Source organism: Schistocerca piceifrons, chromosome 2 (genome assembly GCF_021461385.2).
Source record: "Schistocerca piceifrons isolate TAMUIC-IGC-003096 chromosome 2, iqSchPice1.1, whole genome shotgun sequence".
NCBI lineage: Eukaryota > Metazoa > Arthropoda > Insecta > Orthoptera > Acrididae > Schistocerca > Schistocerca piceifrons.
In genome coordinates this window covers 627,287,895-627,307,671 of record NC_060139.1, presented here as the reverse complement: position 1 = coordinate 627,307,671, position 19,777 = coordinate 627,287,895, and the positions used below count along the sequence as shown (strand labels likewise).

Genomic DNA, 19,777 nt, shown 5'->3' with positions numbered 1-19,777 from the left:
CTTTATTTACAACATATGAGAGGCTTGCTGCAGGATGTGCTCAGCAGATAAGAGGAAACACAGTTTATATGTTACAGTGCTCTGACACATTTCAGCTGCATTGTTTGGAATGCACTGAATGATACTTGCCATGAGAGATTTAGATGTAGGGGAGAACCAATTCAATGACTTGCATGTTTCTATAACCTCAAATCTTTTAATAGTTATCTGTGGAGCAACTTAACAACTGGTTTAAGCAGCAAACATTCCTAATGTAAGGAAACTTCACCAACATACCGTGTAAGCATTAAACATCATTATGATGAAGCCATGTGGATGTGTAGAGTGATTCAGTGTGTAATAAATGACTCTAAATATGAATCAATTAGTCTTTCATTAATCAAATAAATAAATAGATAACATGAAAACACTACTCACCAATTGGCGTATCCTTTAAATTATTTTATTTGCTAGAGATATGGTCATTCTTTGTCAGTCATAAAAAAGTCTGACAGATGTGTCAATAAAGTAAGCAATTTAAACACAGACGTAACCTCTTATTATCACCCCAAGTTGAGACTCATTATGAATGTTACATGACTGGCCAAATATCTGGCAGATCAGACCACCACATTGTTGTAGTCTTGAGTCCAAAGAATGGTGTTGGTTGGCTCATTCAGTGGAAGGGGACCAAACAGCGAGGTCATCAGTCCCATCAGATTAGGAAAGGATGGAGAACGATGTTGGCCGTGCCCTTTCATAGGAACCATCCTGGCATTTACTTGAAGCGATTTAGGGAAATCATGTAAAATCTAAATCAGGATGGCTGGAAGCAGGTTTGATCCATCGTTCTCCCAAATGTGAGTTCAGTGTGCTAACCACTGTACCACCTCACTTTGTAAGAATGGTATTATGAAGCTCTCCGCACTAATCTATCCTCTGCAAGCCTGTTCGTCTCTACATAACTATTGCAGCCTACATACATTTGAATCTGCTTACTGCATTCCAATCTTGATCTCTCTCAACCTCCTCACCTTTTCCATAAATCCCTCCATTACTAACCTGACAATACCTTGTTTCTTCCAAATGTGTCCTAAAAAAATCTTTTTTCAGTAAGATAGTGCTGCAAATTTATTTGTCCCCAATTTGATTCAGTAACTCCTCATTAGTTATTCAGTCTACTCACCTAAGCTACAGTATTCATATGTAGCAACACATTTCCAAAGATTCTATTCTCTTCTTGTCTAAACTGTTTATTGTCCATGTTTCAGTTCTGCATAAAGCTATAATTTAACCACATATCTTTAGGATAGACTTCCTAATAATTTAAATTTTATATGTTAATAAATATTTCTTTTTTAAGAAATGTTTTTCTTGCTATTCCCAGTCTGTGTACTACATCACCTGTACTTTGGCATCTGTAATTTGGCAATCATGTTATTTTGCTTCCCAAATTGTAAAATCATCTTATATTTTTACTTTCTCGTTTCAAAATCTAATTGCCTCAAAATTGCCTGATTTAATTTGACTACATTCCATTGCCTTGTTTGATTCTTTTTGATGTTCATCCATAATCTCTTTTCAGGACTACCCATTCCATTCAGCTGCTCCTCCAAGAACTTTGCTGTCTCTGACAGAATTAAAATGTCATCAAAAACCTCAAAGTTTTACTTACAAAATTAGGAAAAAATAGATTGCTACTCACTGCAAAGATGACCCATTGAGCTGCAGGCAGACACACTGAAAAAATCATAGATGCCAGCCAAAGCCTTCTTCAGCAAAGACAACACACACACATTCACACAGGCAAGCAAACCTCAAGCACATATAACCACTACCCTTGACAACTCAGTAGGTCATCTTTATGATTAGTAGCAATCTATCCTGTTGCTGATACTCCAACCTGGAGTTTCCATTGTTCAAAGTTTTTATTTCTTCTCCCTGAACAATAAATCCCTCTCCAAATTTCTCCCTGGTTTCCTTTACTGCTTGCTCAATGGACAGATTGACTAACATTAGAAATAAGCTACAAGGACATGGAATGTAAGGGATACAGTAGTTGAGACAGGAATGAGACTGTCTCCCACACTGTTTCATTCACTTCTCAACTACTGCTTTGCTTCCCTGTCCTTCAGTTCTGCTAACTGCAATCTAGTTTCTGTACAGGCAGTAAATAACATTTCTCTCTCTTTATTTTATCGCTTCTACCTTCAGAATTTCAAATAATGTATTCCAGTCAACATTGTCAAAAGCTTTCTTTAAATCTACAAATGTGATGAATGTAGATTTGGTGTGTTCTTACATTTCTGTGGAACCCAAACTGATCTTCCCCAAGGTTAGCTTCTACCAGCTTTTCTATTCTGTAAATATTTCATGGCAGTATTTTGCAACAATGACTTATTAAACTGATAGTTTTGTAATATTCACACCTGTCACCCCCTACCTTTTTTTGGAACAGGAATTATTATGTTACTGTTGAAGTCTGAAGGTATTTTGCTTGTATTGCACACTAGGTGGAGTAAGTCTTTTGTGGCTGGCTCTCCCAAGAATATCAATAATTCAGATAGAATGTCGTTTATTACCGAGACCTTGTTTTGTCTTAAATCATTTATAGCTCTGCCAAATTCTTTTCGCAGTATCATGTCCCCATTTTTTCTTCTTCTAGTTTCTCTTTCTTTTCTATGAAACTGTCTTCATTTCCCTTGCATAGCCCATCTATATAATCCATCAACCTTTAAGCTTTCCCCTTTTTTCTTACTAGTGGCTTGCCATTTGAGCTCTTTAATTTTTTCTTGTAGGTGCCATCTATCTTTTCACTTGTCATGCATGCTTAAGCAACCTCGTAACATGCATACCCATTTTGAACTTTCTACCAGTCTCATTTTTTGATGCCTGTATTCACTTTTGCACACTTCATCTGCTGCATTTTAACATTTTTTCCACCTTTCATCACTTAAATTCAGTATCTTGTGTGGCATCCAAGGATTATTTCCAGGTCTTTTCATTTTGCCTATTTGATCCTCTGCTCCTGAACTAGTTCATCTCTTGAAGTAGCCCATTAATTTTCTGCAGTATCCCTTTCCCCTGTTTCAGTCTTTCATTGCCTAATGTTCACTTAGAAACTCTCAACAACTTCTGTTTCTTTCAGCGAAACCAGATCCCATCTTTCTAAAATTTCTTCAGTTCTAATAAGTATCTACAATGGACATTGTACAGGATTTAAGTATAAAATTTTACTTGTGTACCCTACAAATGGAGGCAAAATTATAAATATGCTCCTCACAAAGACAGCCAAATGTGTGCATAGGCTTACTGTGTACAGGGAAAATACACACAAAGTTGGAGACAGCAAGTTGAGTTATTAAATTAAATATTTGATTTTTAACTATTGCAGTACTCAAGTTTTAGCACTGACCATGTCCAAATGGTGTCTTGAACTTCCTGGGCTCCAGTTTCAGTGGGATCTGGTCATTAAACACACTTACTGCTTTAAATGTTGTAGGAAAGCTCTGGTATAATGCAAATACTTTTGAAGTAAAGGAGACCACTCACTGAAATTAGAATCATTGTGACACACACATTTGCATGTGCCCATCGATGACTCAGTACTTATTGCTTTAGCAATACAAGGCTATACATTCAATGTTAAGTGTCAAGAGTCAATTAGAGGAATGAGGGATTCAAGTTACTTCAATAAACTGAGATATTCAGGTAATAAATTACACAATGGAAAAGGAATTATGTTAAAAGAAGTAGGAAAATATTAAAACAGTAACAATCTACATTATAGCAGAAATGGTGGATTACATGTCAATGAATGTTTCAAGGCATCAATCAGTTTCACTAACAAGAAATGATGTCCACCAGTTAAAGTACATGGAGTAAATTGGGAAAAAGAAAACAGTAAAAGCAGACAACTGAAATAAGACTGTCAAACTCTGTAAAAGTACTTCAAGGTGCATATGGATACTCACTCGTGCTGAAGAGAATAAATCTGTTACATTCATTTAGCTGTGATAAGCTTCCAGAAAAGTATCTGTAGAACTAGGGCACCATTTTATGCACTGAGAGATAAAGCTTGCATCACTTATACCTTAAATCAGTTTTATCCGCTGCTCTCCAATTTCTTTTGCTAGTGAGACCTTTGACTCCATATGAGAGAATGAATACTGTGGCATTCGCACATCCAGATTTGATCACCACCTACTCTTTATTTCTGAAGTCACAGAATTAGTACTAATAAAAGGTGGTCTGGAATAGTGTAAACCCATCAACTTGAATACTGACTCACATAAAATATTTAATAATAACAAATGTTATTCCCAGATTCAGTTTCTTCTTTATGGGTATTATAGACTACTTGACTATATGATCCTTAATTTACAGCTGTTGATCATCATCATCATACTGTACAGTTCCCAGCTGCTTACCAAATCTGTTTGGCAAATAGGCCTCTACATCATCTTCTGTCTTCCCTCCAACTCTGTGCCTCCACTTTCATCCAGTCTTTTCCTTTCTTTCATGCACAGTCCTTCACTCTTTTCAGCCACTTGGCTCTTGGCTTTCTTCCTGGTCTTTATCCCTTCTCTTTCATCTTGTATATCTTTCTGAGTACCCTCTCCTCCTCCATTCATTTGACATGTCCATACCATCTAACTCTTGATTCCTCTGTCCTATCCTGTAATGGTTCTCCTTTAATTCCCTGATCCTCTCAGTCCTTAACCTGTTTGTCTTAGACACTTCAAAACTGTTTCTCAAGAATTTCATATGACTAGCTTTGATGCGACTTACCAAACGAAAGCGCTGGCACGTCGATAGACACACAAACAAACACAAACATACACACAAAATTCAAGCTTTCGCAACAAACTGTTGCCTCATCAGGGAAGAGGGAAGGAGAGGGAAAGACGAAAGGATGTGGGTTTTAAGGGAGAGGGTAAGGAGTCATTCCAATCCTGGGAGCGGAAAGACTTCCCTTAGGGGGAAAAAAGGACGGGTATACACTCGCACACACACACACACATATCCATCCACACATATACAGCCATATACAGACCTGCGATGGAGCACTTCCTTTCACGCCGATCACCTGCCACCCTACCTAAAACCTCTTTCCTCATTACCTTAGCCAGCTTCATCCTGACCCACAACTTCTTCTCTTTTGAAGGCCAGACATACCAACAATTAAAGGGAACAGCCATGGGTACCAGGATGGGCCCCTCGTACGCCAACCTATTCATGGGTCGCTTAGAGGAAGCCTTCTTGGTTATCCAGACCTGCCAACCCAAAGTTTGGTACAGATTTATTGATGACATATTCATGATCTGGACTCACAGTGAAAAAGAACTCCAGAATTTCCTCTCCAACCTCAACTCCTTTGGTTCCATCAGATTCACCTGGTCCTACTCCAGATCCCATGTCATTTTCCTTGACGTTGACCTCCACCTGTCCAATGGCCAGCTTCACACGTCCGTCCACATCAAACCCACCAACAAGCAACAGTACCTCCATTATGACAGCTGCCACCCATTCCACATCAAACGGTCCCTTCCCTACAGCCTAGGTCTTCGTGGCAAACAAATCTGCTCCAGTCCGGAATCCCTGAACCATTACACCAACAACCTGACAATAGCTTTCGCATCCTGCAACTACCCTCCCGACCTCATCCTCTCAAACCCAGAACCTCCCACAGAAGAACCACAAAAGTGCCCCACTTGTGACAGGATACTTTCTGGGACTGGATCAGACTCTGAATGTAGCTCTCCAGCAGGGATACGACTCCTCAAATCCTGTCCTGAAATGAGATCCATCCTTCATGAAATCCTCCCCACTCCACCAAGAGTGTCCTTCCGCCGTCCACCTAACCTTCGTAACCTCTTAGTTCATCCCTATGAAATCTCCAAACCACCTTCCCTACCCTCAGGCTCCTACCCTTGTAACCGCCCCCAGTGTAAAACCTGTCCCATGCACCCTCCCACCACCACCTACTCCAGTCCCGTAACCCGGAAGGTGTACACGATCAAAGGCAGAGCCACGTTTGAAAGCACCCACGTGATTTACCAACTGACCTGCCTACACTGTGACACATTCTATGTGGGAATGACCTGCAACAAACTGTCCATTCGCATGAATGGACACAGGCAGACAGTGTTTGTTGGTAATGAGGATCACCCTGTAGCTAAACAAGCCTTGGTGCACGGCCAGCACATCCTGGCACAGTGTTACTCCATCCGGGTTATCTGGATACTTCCCACTAACACCAACCTATCCGAACTCCGGAGATGGGAACTTGCTCTTCAATATATCCGCTCTTCCCGTTATCCACCAGGCCTCAATCTCTGCTAATTTCAAGTTGCCGCCACTCATACCTCACCTGTCATTCAACAACATCTTTGCCTCTGCACTTCTGCCTCGACTGACATCTTTGCCCAAACTCTTTGCCTTTGAATATGTCTGCTTGTGTCTGTATATGTGTGGATGGATATGTGTGTGTGTGTGTGTGTGTGTGTGTGTGTGTGTGTGTGTGTGTGTGTGTGTGTGTGTGCGCGAGTGTATACCCGTCCTTTTTTCCCCCTAAGGTAAGTCTTTCCGCTCCCGGGATTGGAATGACTCCTTACCCTCTCCCTTAAAACCCAAATCCTTCCGTCTTTCCCTCTCCTTCCCTCTTTCCTGACGAGGCAACCATTGGTTGCGAAAGCTAGAATTTTGTGTGTATGTATGTGTCTGTTTGTGTTTCTATCGACCTGCCAGAGCTTTCGTATGGTAAGTCACATCATCTTTGTTTTTAAATATATTTTTCCCGCATGGAATGTTTCCCTCTATTTTTATATATATATATATATATATATATATATATATATATGAGGGATATCCTTGCTCCATATCAGGTTTCTGACACTCTTCCAGAATGCTTATGCTCTTCTCCTCTGCTTATTTCTTTCTCTGTCAGTTCTTCTTGGTTCTTGTACACATTGTATATATATTACCCATCTTTCCTTATAGCTTACCCCTATTTTTCTCAGAATTTTTAACTTCTTGCACCATTTTACATTCTTCATTCTTGGCAGCAACTTGAATGCATGAGCTTTTAAGCTAATTGTGCAAAAATTATCACACTTGTCAGCTCTTGCTGTCTTCAGAACTGTGTTGATGATGTTTTACCATAAGTCTGATGGTATATCTCCAGTGTTATACAGTCTACACAACTGTCCATTTGCATGAATGGACACAGGCAGACAGTGTTTGTTGGTAATGAGGATCACCCGGTGGCTAAACATGCCTTGGTGCATGGCCAGCACATCTTGGCACAGCGTTACACCGTCCGGGTTATCTGGATACTTCCCACTAACACCAACCTGTCAGAACTCTGGAGATGGGAACTTGCCCTTCAGTATATCCTCTCTTCTCGTTATCCGCCAGGCCTCAACCTCCGCTAATTTCAAGTTGCCGCCGCTCATACGTCACCTGCCTTTCAACAATATCTTTGCCTCTGTACTTCCACCTCGACTGACATCTCTGCCGAAACTCTTTGCCGTTACAAATGTCTGCTTGTGTTTGTGTATGTGCGGTTGGATATGGGTGTGTGTGTGAGTGTATACCTGACCTTTCTTCCCCCTAAGGTAAGTCTTTCCAGTCCCGGGATTGGAATGACTCCTTACCCTCTCCCTTAAAACCCACATCCTTTCATCTTTCCCTCTCCTTCCCTCTTTCCTGATGAAGCAACCATTGGTTGCGAAAGCTAGAATTTTGTGTGTATGTTTGTGTTTGTTTGTGTGTCTATCGACCTGCCAGCGCTTTTGTTTTGTAAGTCACATCATCTTTGTTTTTAGATATATTTTTCCCACGTGAAATGTTTCCCTCTATTATATCCATACTATACACTTTATTAGACAAGAGGGGGGAAGGGAGGCATCTTGTGACTACAGTATCAATGGATCAAAACTGAAATCAGACAATTATTACAAGTGTACGAATATAAAATAGAATGACCACATAAGCTCATTCATAAGTAAATGTAGTGGCAGGCTTTGATTCAGTGGTAGGAATCAGTCTACAAAGGAGACTGATTACAAAACATTCATATGACTTATCCTAGAAAACAGATCAAGTGGGTGGGGCCTATACCAAATAGGACTATCGAGGGGTGTTTAATGTGTACAAAGGAGGGCATCACATACAATCACAGGTTTATGTGAGCCACAAAAGTGCATCATGGAGATACTAAAGACTTGAAATGACAGATGCTTGAAGATAGATATCCTACCCTCAAAAGTCTACTTAAAAAGTTTCAGGAAACAGCATAAAATGAGAAATCTGAATATGTAGTACAACCTCCTACTGATCTCAGAGGAAATGCAAAAAGAAAAGTAAATCCAGAAAAAAGCTGCAGAAAGAACTGTCAGAAAATAACAAAATACTCATATGTGCTGACAGCCATGGAAAAGGAGTCTTGGAGTTATTACATAAATATTTGGATCGGTGTGTGATTCATCCTGATGCTCTGGATTGTGTTGTGGATGATATTGTACAGTAGTCTATGGGATTGAGTTAAAAAGACTGTGATCCTTATTGGCAGTGCCACGTAATTTTACTGAAATGTATAGGAAATTGGCAGCAGGGCATTTTACAAAGGCTTTCCACAACTTGTACCGTAAATATCTAATTATTCTTGATGTACTTAAGTGACATGACTTCCCTATTTGGTTCTGGGGCAATGATGAAATAATAAAATTTAGTAATGACCTCTGAAAAATACCTGGTACATAAAAAGTATGGGGTTTAAAAATCTAAGTAATCAGTACAAAGATCTTGGAAGTCACTGCTTCACATCTATCTTATGGGTAAGATGTATATAACTGCGTAAAAAGAACACTGGGGAACAAAACGTTTGCTTGGTTGTAGCATGAAATATAAGGAACAGTCCAACCACAAAAGCTGTCAAAAGGAACCTGCTCACTATGTAGTTAGTTCACATTTAACACAAAGACAGTAATTAGAACAGGCACATACAACATATATATTAATATTAATTATATTAATATTTAATTAGCTACTAACTACTAATTATATTCCTATTAAGTATATTACTATTAATATACAGTCAATAACAAATAAGCTCCTAGAACTCCCGTACTGGCTGGAACATTTAAACTGTAATGAATCTTTGGTGAAATACCATTGGAAGTCAGAAACTAAGCTGTGAAACTATAAATGTATATTGGCTCTGTATGGAAATATATTCTGCAGCTGCGGCTATACTGTATCCAAGACTAAAATAGTAGCTTTCTATCTCTCCTTGAGAATAAAAACTGCAGAGAGCTATTTACCTGACACATTAAGATCACTAAAATTTTATAGTATAAATGACAAGTATATGAGGCTGACTCTATAGCTTCATTGATGTATAGGGATTCGTCCTAGGCATTCCTCTTTAAAAAATTAGGAATTCTGACAGCAATATTTAAACATATAAACTTACTGATGTGTTTTATTTTAAAGACTTAGTTCCCATGCATATCACACAACTCGTATTGCAACCACAATACAAAGAAAAAACTTGGCCTTACATTGTGTACTATAAATCCTTAGTATTTTAAAAAAGAAGTGCATTACACAAGTACAAAAGTGTTCAACGCTCTCTCTCCTTAAAGCAAACCTGCTGCCAGTGAACCTTCAAAATTTAAACAGCAACTTAAAAAGAGCCTAACAGAAAAATTATTCTATACTGTAGATGATTATTTATGTCAACACTAACAATTTCTTTAATTGGTTATAATCTGCAGTTCTGTTCCACTTGCGGTAACTTAATTCTCAGGAACTTTGTTTTGTGATAAAAGTGGGTTAAGTAACATTTGTGCTTGTAACATTCTACATTTTAATACATATGTAGTTGATTGGTTATCAGAGTCCTTTAGCTATCAGTAAATATCTGTAAACATTGACTAGTCAATGTTTTCTGTAAATATCAATTAATCAGGTTCATTTGCAAAAATATTTCACTGAACTGTTATGACTGGACCATTCTTTACATTTTATTTGGTATATTTCAGTTTACATTGTAATTATCTCTGTGAAATGTATTTCTTTATTCACTTATCCTACTTTCAAGCAAGTTCCTCACTAATTAGGTACATAGGATTAAAAATAAATAAAACGAAAACAACATAATTTGTAATTTTAAATTTAACTGAATGAAATTTACTTCAACTGCTAGGTACATCTGATCATGAACGATCCTGGCATAGGTTATCTACATACAATAACACAGATGGCTGTTTATTTGAACAGTGAAGAGTAAATAGACACATTAACAAATTAAAGCTAAATCAATTAAAAATCCAGATTAAACGTCTGAATGTAGACTTTCCTGGCACATACTGCTGATGAAATTTTCTCGAGCTTCCAGCCAGGTGGCTGCATTGAAATTCTGTCACCAGGGTGGAGGCCCGAGAAGATTAAACTTAATGGAATTTATTACACACAATATGGGAGCTAATCAGTCAATCAATAAATATATATATATATACACCAACTGAAATCTTTGGAGAAATATTTCCCAGACACCACAATCAATGCTGCAAGTGGGGCTCCCCACATCCTTTTAAATCAGTAAGTCTAAGTCACTTGTACATAACAGAGGTACATGATATTTACATTGCTAATGTAGTACGATACATTATGAATCTACTATAAGTGTAACACAATTCTGAACTGCAGAGAGATACAGTCTTAACTTATTTTTTATAAGAAACTTTTAAGTATCTGTGGGTGGATTCTCAGGATATCACATGTGTTATGCAGCAACTTGATGTCAATGGAATTTGTCATTATTCGAAGTTAAATGTCATCTAGTTCTTTATTATATTCTTATTTGCCTTGTGTCATCAGATTGTCAATCCTAGATTCAGTCTGGGGCACATCTGGAATTCACCATTACAAATTTGCAGTGAAGTTGGGTTTATAAACTTTTGGAGCACATTTAACTGTATTCATCACTCCAATCCTCATTACATTTTTGACACTGCTTCTACTTTGTTTGCTGCCAACTCTACAGATGTCAGTCTACTATGGACAAATAAAGTAATCTTTGTGGTTCCAGACTCTCCTTTCTTTCTAGATTATCTGTCACAGACAGTAAAAAATACTGCAATCAAAATTCTTTTTGCAGACAAAATACTAAAAAAAACATTCCATCTTTTTACTGTATTTGCTTCACAAATGTACAGCTTTTATAAAGACAGATCAGTCAATAAGTGACTGCTATTCTGATGTGAGTTACAATCTATAACCTGCAGATATTTACTACATGGTTCTCTTAGGTCATGCCTTAATATTATGGGTATATGACCAAATATTTTCTACATTTTAAATGTGTTATTACACTTAATAAAAAATAGAGATATTTGCTAAACACTGTGTCCCATGCTATTGTACAATAGTGACATATCTTCATACCATGGGCTCAAGATTAAAAAGAGCTCTAAATTTTTCTACAGCAGTTTAATTCCTCCTCTTTAGAAAGACTATCTGGAACCATTGTTATTTTTCATGTATAGAAGCTATGGAAGACTGCCCTCACATTTCAATATGTTTTGCACTCATTGTAATATGAGAGTTATCAATATATATTCCTCACACAGTCAGCCTGTCTGAATTAAAAATAAGCTGCTTTCATGCAGAAACTCTTTAACAAAAATGTTGTCAACATCCATAAACCTGGCTCAAAAGCATTTATCATTTTCATTCAGAACATAATTAATATTTTGCTCAACAGTCCAACCAATTAATGAATTATTAAAGCTGGTGAAACTAAATAACATAATAATTATTATTAAATTATTGAAGTTATTGAATGGTTCTGTTGTTTCCTGATGCACATGGAAATAACAACACAGACTATGTTTAGTTATACACATAATAATTTCATGCAGATATCTGCAATTCCTGTTTCTGTTCTCCCACTAATGACATGCCACATTTGGTGAGATACTATAGAGGGTGATTATAATTAAAGTTCTAGTTTCAAAGTGCTATAAAAAAAATTAACCACTGCTCAGAATGACATCAAATTTGAATATCATAGTACTGACAGAGGGGGAAACATTATGCAAGCAAAAAAAAATTTAAGGAAAATTTTACCACTAGATGGCACTGTAAGTGGCAGAATATGCAAAATAAAAGATGTGTCATACATGACTGTTCCTCAGCACACGCCTGTGATTCTCAGCATGACTGTCTCAATGGATGATCCACACTGCTGTAAAGCCTTTTTACAATGATGGTGACTGTGCACCAGTAGCTCTGCAGATGTTCCCGGCCCTCAAGGGTATGAAAAAAGGCATTGGGCTGATGTCTGCCAAGGGTCTGGACAGGTTCTTTTGAAATGCAACGTTGGAAAGGGAGGAAAACAACTGATCTGACACCAGTAGAAGATAACTTATGTTCAGAGGTTTCTTCGTGCTGACATGCCAATAAAATGGCTCTGAGCACTAGGGGACTTAACATCTGTGGTCATCAGTCCCCTAGAACTTAGAACTACTTAAACCTAACTAACCGAAGGACATCACACACATCCATGCCCGAGGCAGGATTCGAACCTGCGGCCGTAGCGGTCACGCGGTTCCAGACTGAAGCGCCTAGAACCGCATGGCCACACCGGCCAGCACATGCCAATAAGACAAATGTTTCCTCTGGAATTTCTTGCTTGCATGGAACTGGACAATGAATGACCATGGAATGTTCTGTGGATGGACAAAGCCCATTTCCATCTTTAAGGACTTATAAATACAAAGAAGTGTAGAATATGGGCCAGGAAAAATCTGCTCACACATCAGTCATTACAGCTTCAATCTGCAAAGGTAACTGTGTGGTGTGGGTTGATAGCATTGTTTATCAAATGGCTGTATTTCTTCAAAGAGATGGGTCCTGCTGGTCTTGTTACCTGTACCAACACTGGCTACCAGTCTTTTGTACATCAGTGTCATTACAATCCTTCAACAGTGTTTATGTATGGGTAGGATCATTTTTATGTCCAGCTCGCACAATCTTAATTCATGTGACTTCTGGCTGTGGGGTTATCTGAAAGATGTTGTGTTCAGTGTTCTGATTACAAATGCAGCTGATTGAAGGCAAGCACTGAGCAACGCAATCTGAACATGACCTGTAAGACATTCTGATCTGCTGCGGAGTAAGTTGTTTCTTGATGTAGCTTGCTGCAGCATACTGAACATGTCTTGTGACAGTCTCACAACAATTAAAAAGGACAATCAAATACTGATTTTTTTCCATCCGATGTGGTACAACCTTGCCATGGTGGATGGCCTTACGTAAATAACAGTGCCGCAACTGTTGAATGCCAACTTATGCAGTCATGCACATTGCACAGTATGGTTTGTTTAATGTGCAACTCACATCATAGCTGTTGTATTGTGATTCATCTGTAATTTGTAGCCAAACCCATTTACATTATGAAGGTGTTTTGAAACTAGAACTTTAATTATAATCACCCTGTATATTCATATCTTTATGGTATGGCATGTGATGCATTGCTTACTTCAAATCATTTGTTCTCTGAATCTAACAATAGAGTCAACAACACACCAGACCACACAACAGTGCTATCTGTCACAACAGAAGAAACAGCAACCTGTGACTTCTTATTACATAAGAGAACAGTAAATATTTGAGATTACACTTTTCTTTGGAGTGTGGGGCTTCACTGACATCAAATTGAAATTCAAGTGTCAGTAACTTGATTCTGAAGGAATTTGTCTGGAGGCAGCTTTGTATGGAAGTGAAATGTGGAGAATAAACAATTCAGAAATGGACAGGAGCTTTCGAAATGGAGAAAGCCATAGATTATGTGGGCAGATTAGATAACTAACAAAGATGTACTGAATCAAACTGTAAGGAATGGTTTGATAAGACACATTGTGAGACATCAAGGAATCACCAATTTGGTAATGGAGAGAGCTTGGGAGGAAAAAAGCACAGAGGGAGACCAAGACTTAACTACAATAAACAGTGAAACAAATACTAACAAAGAGATAGAGGGGCTGGCCAGTACTCTGTTTTTGAGCTACGTGTGTTCTTTTTCCCCTGATCTGGACATACTTGCTTGGTCTGGTTAACTTTTTCCGTATTTTTCTTATTTACTGGTCTTCCTTTGGTATTGAACATTACCAACACAATTTCTTTCCTTCTCGTCCTTCCCTCCGTGTTTTACTCCTTCTTATGATTACTATCTCAACTTTAGTTATCTAATTTCCCTATCCACCAGTTACCCACTATGTACCCTAATCCTATACCACATTATTTACATTCATTCCGGAAACATGCATTCACTGTAGCCAAACTGCAATCCCACATACTTTTCCTCCAGTCCTGCTTAACCTTTGGAATTACCCCTAAAGGGCTTACCTTAAAAGTTCCCATCTCTGGGTGCAATTCCTCCTTCCACCAGTCTCTCCTGGACTTCCAGAACCTTCAATCCTTAGCCCTTACCCAACTTGTCCTGAATCTCTACACTACTTCATGTAACCACCACTCCCAACAGCTCCTATCTCTCTTCAAAGTCCTCCACCTCTCAAACCCTTGCTTGGAGAACACACTGAGGAACATCATCCTAGAAGCCAGCTGCAAACTTGAGTTCCATGCCACACAACACCTGAAAAAACTATCCACAGTGCTAGTGCAACACCTAAGAAGTGGGGTCCCTCTCCCTATCCCTCACAAACACCAACCACAACAGAACCTTCAACAAACCCCCCTCATAGCCAACAAACCTAGCCTAGCCACCCTACTCAATCTCCCCATCCCAGCACATACCCCACACAGACCAAATCTCAACTATAACCACAGTCAAATGCCACATATCACCAGTCCCAATTCAGTCCTAAACCTCTCATCCAGATCCCTCTCTCCTGCAGAGACATCTGTTCTATCAAAAGGCTTAACCTTTAGCCCCACACCTAAATTCAACCACACTGCCCTGGTTAAAGATCTCCTCTCATTCACCCGGAACCTCAACTGGAAATATCACTTCACTACCCAAACACAGCCCCCAAGCACTAGACCCAGTGTTGAACCCTGTCTAGAACAGTTTCGACTGCCTTCTCAAAGGGATCCTCCTCCCCTCCCCCAAAACCATCCCTTGCAGACACTTCAGGAATTCCTCACATCCAGTGTTGCCTCCCAGTCCTTCTTGAAGAACATCCCGACAACCCCCAACATCACCCCAGCTGAATCCCGTGCCATTAAAGAGCTGAAAATAGACCACTCTATTGTCATCCTCCCGGCGGATAAAGGCTCCACAACTGTCGTACTTGACCGTGTGGAGTATGTGGCAGAAGGACTGCGTCAACTCTCTGACACCTCAACCTACAAAGCTGTTACCCAGGATCCCATTCCCTCCATCCAGACTGAGCTGCAAAAAATCCTAAAAATCCAAGGTCCCTCACAAGGCCTCACAACGGCTTCCATAGACTTACTCACTCCACCTGAGCCACGTACCCCTACCTTCTACCTATTACCCAAAATCCACAAAGAGAACCATCCTGGCCGTCCCATTGTAGCAGGCTTCAAATCCCCAACCGAACGTATCTCAGCTCTGGTAGACCAGCACCTACAACCTATCACCCGCAGACTCCCATCCTACATCAAAGACACAAACCACTTCCTAGAACGCCTCAAATCCATTCCCACTCCTCTCCCACCTGAAACCTTTCTTGTCACCATAGATGCTACATCCCTTTACACAAACATCCCACATACCCATGGTCTCTCTGCCCTTGAGCACTACCTCTCCCAACGCCCACCCGAAGATCTTCCAAAAACCTCGTTCCTTATCACACTTACCAACTTCATCCTCACCCATAATTACTTCACTTTTGAAGGCCAGACCTACAAACAAATCAGGGGAACGGCCATGGGAACCAGGATGGCTCCCTCCTATGCCAACCTCTTCATGGGCCGCATGGAGGAGGTTTTCCTGAAGACCCAACAGCTGCTTCCCCTGGCCTGGTATAGGTTTATAGATGACATCTTTGTGGTCTGGACTCATGGTGAAGAAACACTCCTTAATTTCCTCCATAACCTCAACTCCTTTTCGAATCTGAATTTCACCTGGTCCTTCTCCAAAACCCAAGCCACCTTCCTGGATGTTGACCTTCATCTTGTTGAAGCTCACATCCACACCTCAGTCCATATCAAACCCACAAACAAACAACAGTACCTTCACTTTGATAGCTGCCATCCTTTCCACATCAAACGCTCCCTTCCCTACAGCCTAGGTATTCGTGGCAAACGTATCTGCTCCAGTGACGAATCCCTCAACAACTACACCAATAACCTGACCAGTGCTTTCCTCTCCCGCAACTATCCTGCAGACCTTGTCCACAAACAGATTTCCCGAGCAATACATTCCTCCCCGTCCAACAACAATGTTCCTACCCCCAGACCACACAGAAGCATCCCCCTTGTCACCCAGTATTATCCTGGCCTCGAAAACATCAACAAATTACTCCGCCAGGGATATGACTTTCTCAAGTCAACCCCTGAAATGAGATCATCCCTTGACAAAATTCTCCCCACACCACCCAGAGTTGCCTTTCGTCGCCCCCCTAACCTCCGTAACATCCTTGTTAAACCCTACAATATTCCCAGACTACCTTCTCTACCCAGTGGTTCCTACCCCTGTAACCGACCCCGCTGCAAAACCTGCCCCATGCATCCGCCCACAACCACCTACTCCAGCCCCGCTACTGGTAAAACATACACAATTCAAGGCAGGGCTACGTGTGAAACTACACATGTCATTTATCAACTGACGTGCCTGCACTGCACAGCCTTTTACATCGGCATGACAACAACCAAACTGGCTGAGCGAATGAACGGACACAGACGAACTGTCCGCCTAGGAGATGCCCAATACCCAGTAGCGGAGCATGCCCTCCAGCATAATTCTAGGGACCTAGGAACCTGCTACACCGTATGTGCCATTTGGCTTCTCCCACCCAACACCAGTCCCTCTGAACTGCGGAGATGGGAACTTGCACTCCAACACATCCTTTCATCCCGCCATCCCCCTGGACTGAACCTACGTTAAAGAACCTCACTCCCATTCACTCTTCAGTCTTCTCCTCTTTCCCTTTCCTCTTTAGCCATTCACGCATCTTTTCATCCTACATAGTTGTGTTTATCTTTATACTTTACTTCTGTATGCATCCTCTTTGGTTTGAAGCTGGCACAGTACTTACAGTAGAATATCTTTGGCTTCCCTCTGACAACCATGCCTCCATCCTTGCTACCCTCCCTGTTTACCTTTCCCTGTTGCTTCATAACCTGGGTTGTGAGTAACTGAATCCACTTTCCCTTCTTCCCTTTTTTTCCCCTCTCTCCTCCCTGATGAAGGAACAAAGTTCCGAAAGCTAGGAATGTAAATTTTCAGTTCTGTTTTATGTGTATCTATCGGCTGTACTGAGCTGAGGTAAGTACTGGCCAGCCCCTCTATCTCTTTGTTAGTATTTGTTTCACATCTTATATGAGATTTTCCATTAATCATCTACAATAAACAGTTTCAAATACACATAGGTTACAGAAGTCACGCAGAGATGAAGAAGCTTGCACAGGATAGACTAGTGTGGAGAGATGCATCAAACAGTCTTCATACTGAAGACCACCATCACAACAACAACAGCTTCTTGTAATGGTATTCCTCAAGAAACATGACCTACAACATACATCATGTTCTAAGGATTTAAAAAGTGTAAAATATGCATTTTTTTAAAAGGAAAAAGTATTTTGGTGCCTAATTATTGAATCAGTTCACTATAATTGATCCATCTTGAAACCACAGTCATAGTGTTCTTATCTGTATTTCTGTTCATAGATACTCTGTACACTCATGACTAACTCAGTTGTGATAGGTTAAGGTATTAATGATAATCCACATCAGCTCTTCTTTTACCAATACTTGCAGAGTGAACTGAAACAGGACAATTTTGCAGTTCCATGCAAGCAACTTGAAATTCTTGTGCTTGAGCATCTAGGCATCAGCCAAGTTCAATTGTTAGTGAAAACTGAAAAAAAAAGGGGGGGTGGTATGTCGTGGTGGTGGTGGTGGTGGTGAGTCAGCTTACTTGTCATCATGAAATAAATTTGTTTAAACAATCATTATAAACATATTAAAAACAATGACAACTTAATACTCCATCTTGAATTAGCTTCAAGCTGAAATTTTACTTTAACAAGGAAAAAGCACCATAAAATTTATGGAAGTATTCTGCTTGTACCTTCCTGAAGATGAACAAATCTGCAGGCAGGCCGATTACACAGTTGTCGGTTAAAATCTTGGCACACCGGGAGGGTGTCCAGTAACTGAAACAGGAAATTTATAGTACAGAATGTAACAAGACTCCAATAAAAATTATGCTCTCATTTAGCAATAACAAATTAGATGATAAAAAATGTTTCTTCACTCTGTTATATTATATATGATATTTCATGTGATTCAAGTCACAGCTATATTTGACAGGAATGATTACCAAGCTACAGAAACATGTAACGTGCATTTCTTAAATTCATGTAACAATTAAAAATGCAGATATGGACATGCGTTACTATATATTTATATACTACTCTGTTTCTGAAAACCTCACCATGACTATTGCTTCTCAGCATTCAACAAGTGACATAGTTTCCTTGAGGGTTAATATAAAGCCAAAACCAGACAAATTACAAAGAAGTATCACATGCATCACTGCTTAATCTGAAATTTGCTGTTCAGATTTTCTAAGAAATGTGCAAAAACAGAGATTCTTAAACTGTTCAAAGCGCATGTTAAGTCCTACCATTAAACTAAGGAATGACAGATTTTTTTCTGTAAATATGAAATCTGTTTTTTATGTCTTTTGATCTCTATATAAAACAATATGAATTTGGATAAAAAACAGTAACATGAAATACGATGAAATAAAAGCTCAACTACCTGTCCTTGATCATCTGTGTAGACCACAAAAGGAGCATTTGCGGGCACTGTGGCTAGAGCTTGGTGCCCGAACCAAACGACATGCAGCGTAACAAGCATGTGGCGGGCGTACGTGAGAAGGCAGCAGTGCAGGCCAAGGGGAAAAGCACAGCCAGATGCGCATCAGCGTTCATTACCATTTTATGTTTCCCCACACCGCAGCAGCACATTCCGAAGATGGTGTACGTATTTCAATAATCCACAGCGGCACGACAATCCGTTGCATTCCATCAAGGCACACCAATGTTTAAACCACCAATACGCACACACATAACACAAGATAACGAAATAAAGAGTTGTTTTATTATGTAATTTTTGAAGGATTGACAGTTAACCGCCACACAGTAACAATGAGAGGATATTAAAAATTTGATATGTCGAGGAAAACGGAACAGTTCCGAGGTGTGGGAGTAGAGCGATTGTTGGCGTGCGATGGGAATCGTTATTCAGCCAAAGTGTAGGAAAGCATGAAAAAAAGAGAAATAGCAGAAAAATTACATAAGGCATGCGAAATATTAAGAAGATAGAAAACTTAATATCAAATACTAGTGTTAATTTGGCTATAGCTGTAAACATATTATCTCTCTCAAAGCTGGTTTATCACAGATAAGAATTACTGCTCAGTCCAAGTGAAAAACACTATTCTTTGCCCAACGTCACATAAAGCTACTACTGTTTTATGTCATGCTCTTTTCCTTAAACAGAAAAAAGTGTTTGGTTTGAAGAAGTTCAGGATCATTAAAAGGAAAACCGGTTGTTGCAGAATCTTTTGCA

General features: G+C 39.6%; 1 protein-coding gene across 1 annotated transcript in view; it reads right to left on the bottom strand.

Moving 5' to 3' along the window:
- The window catches only part of LOC124774969 (protein muscleblind-like), a 599,391-nt gene that overhangs the window by 10,326 nt on the left and 569,288 nt on the right, over positions 1–19,777 (bottom strand). Inside the window, exons 10-11 of the mRNA XM_047249704.1 lie at positions 18,965–19,023; positions 18,270–18,354 (exon numbers count right to left, since the gene is read on the bottom strand). Of these exons, the coding sequence (XP_047105660.1) occupies positions 18,270–18,354; positions 18,965–19,023 (144 nt within the window). The remainder of the gene's footprint in view (positions 1–18,269; positions 18,355–18,964; positions 19,024–19,777) is intronic.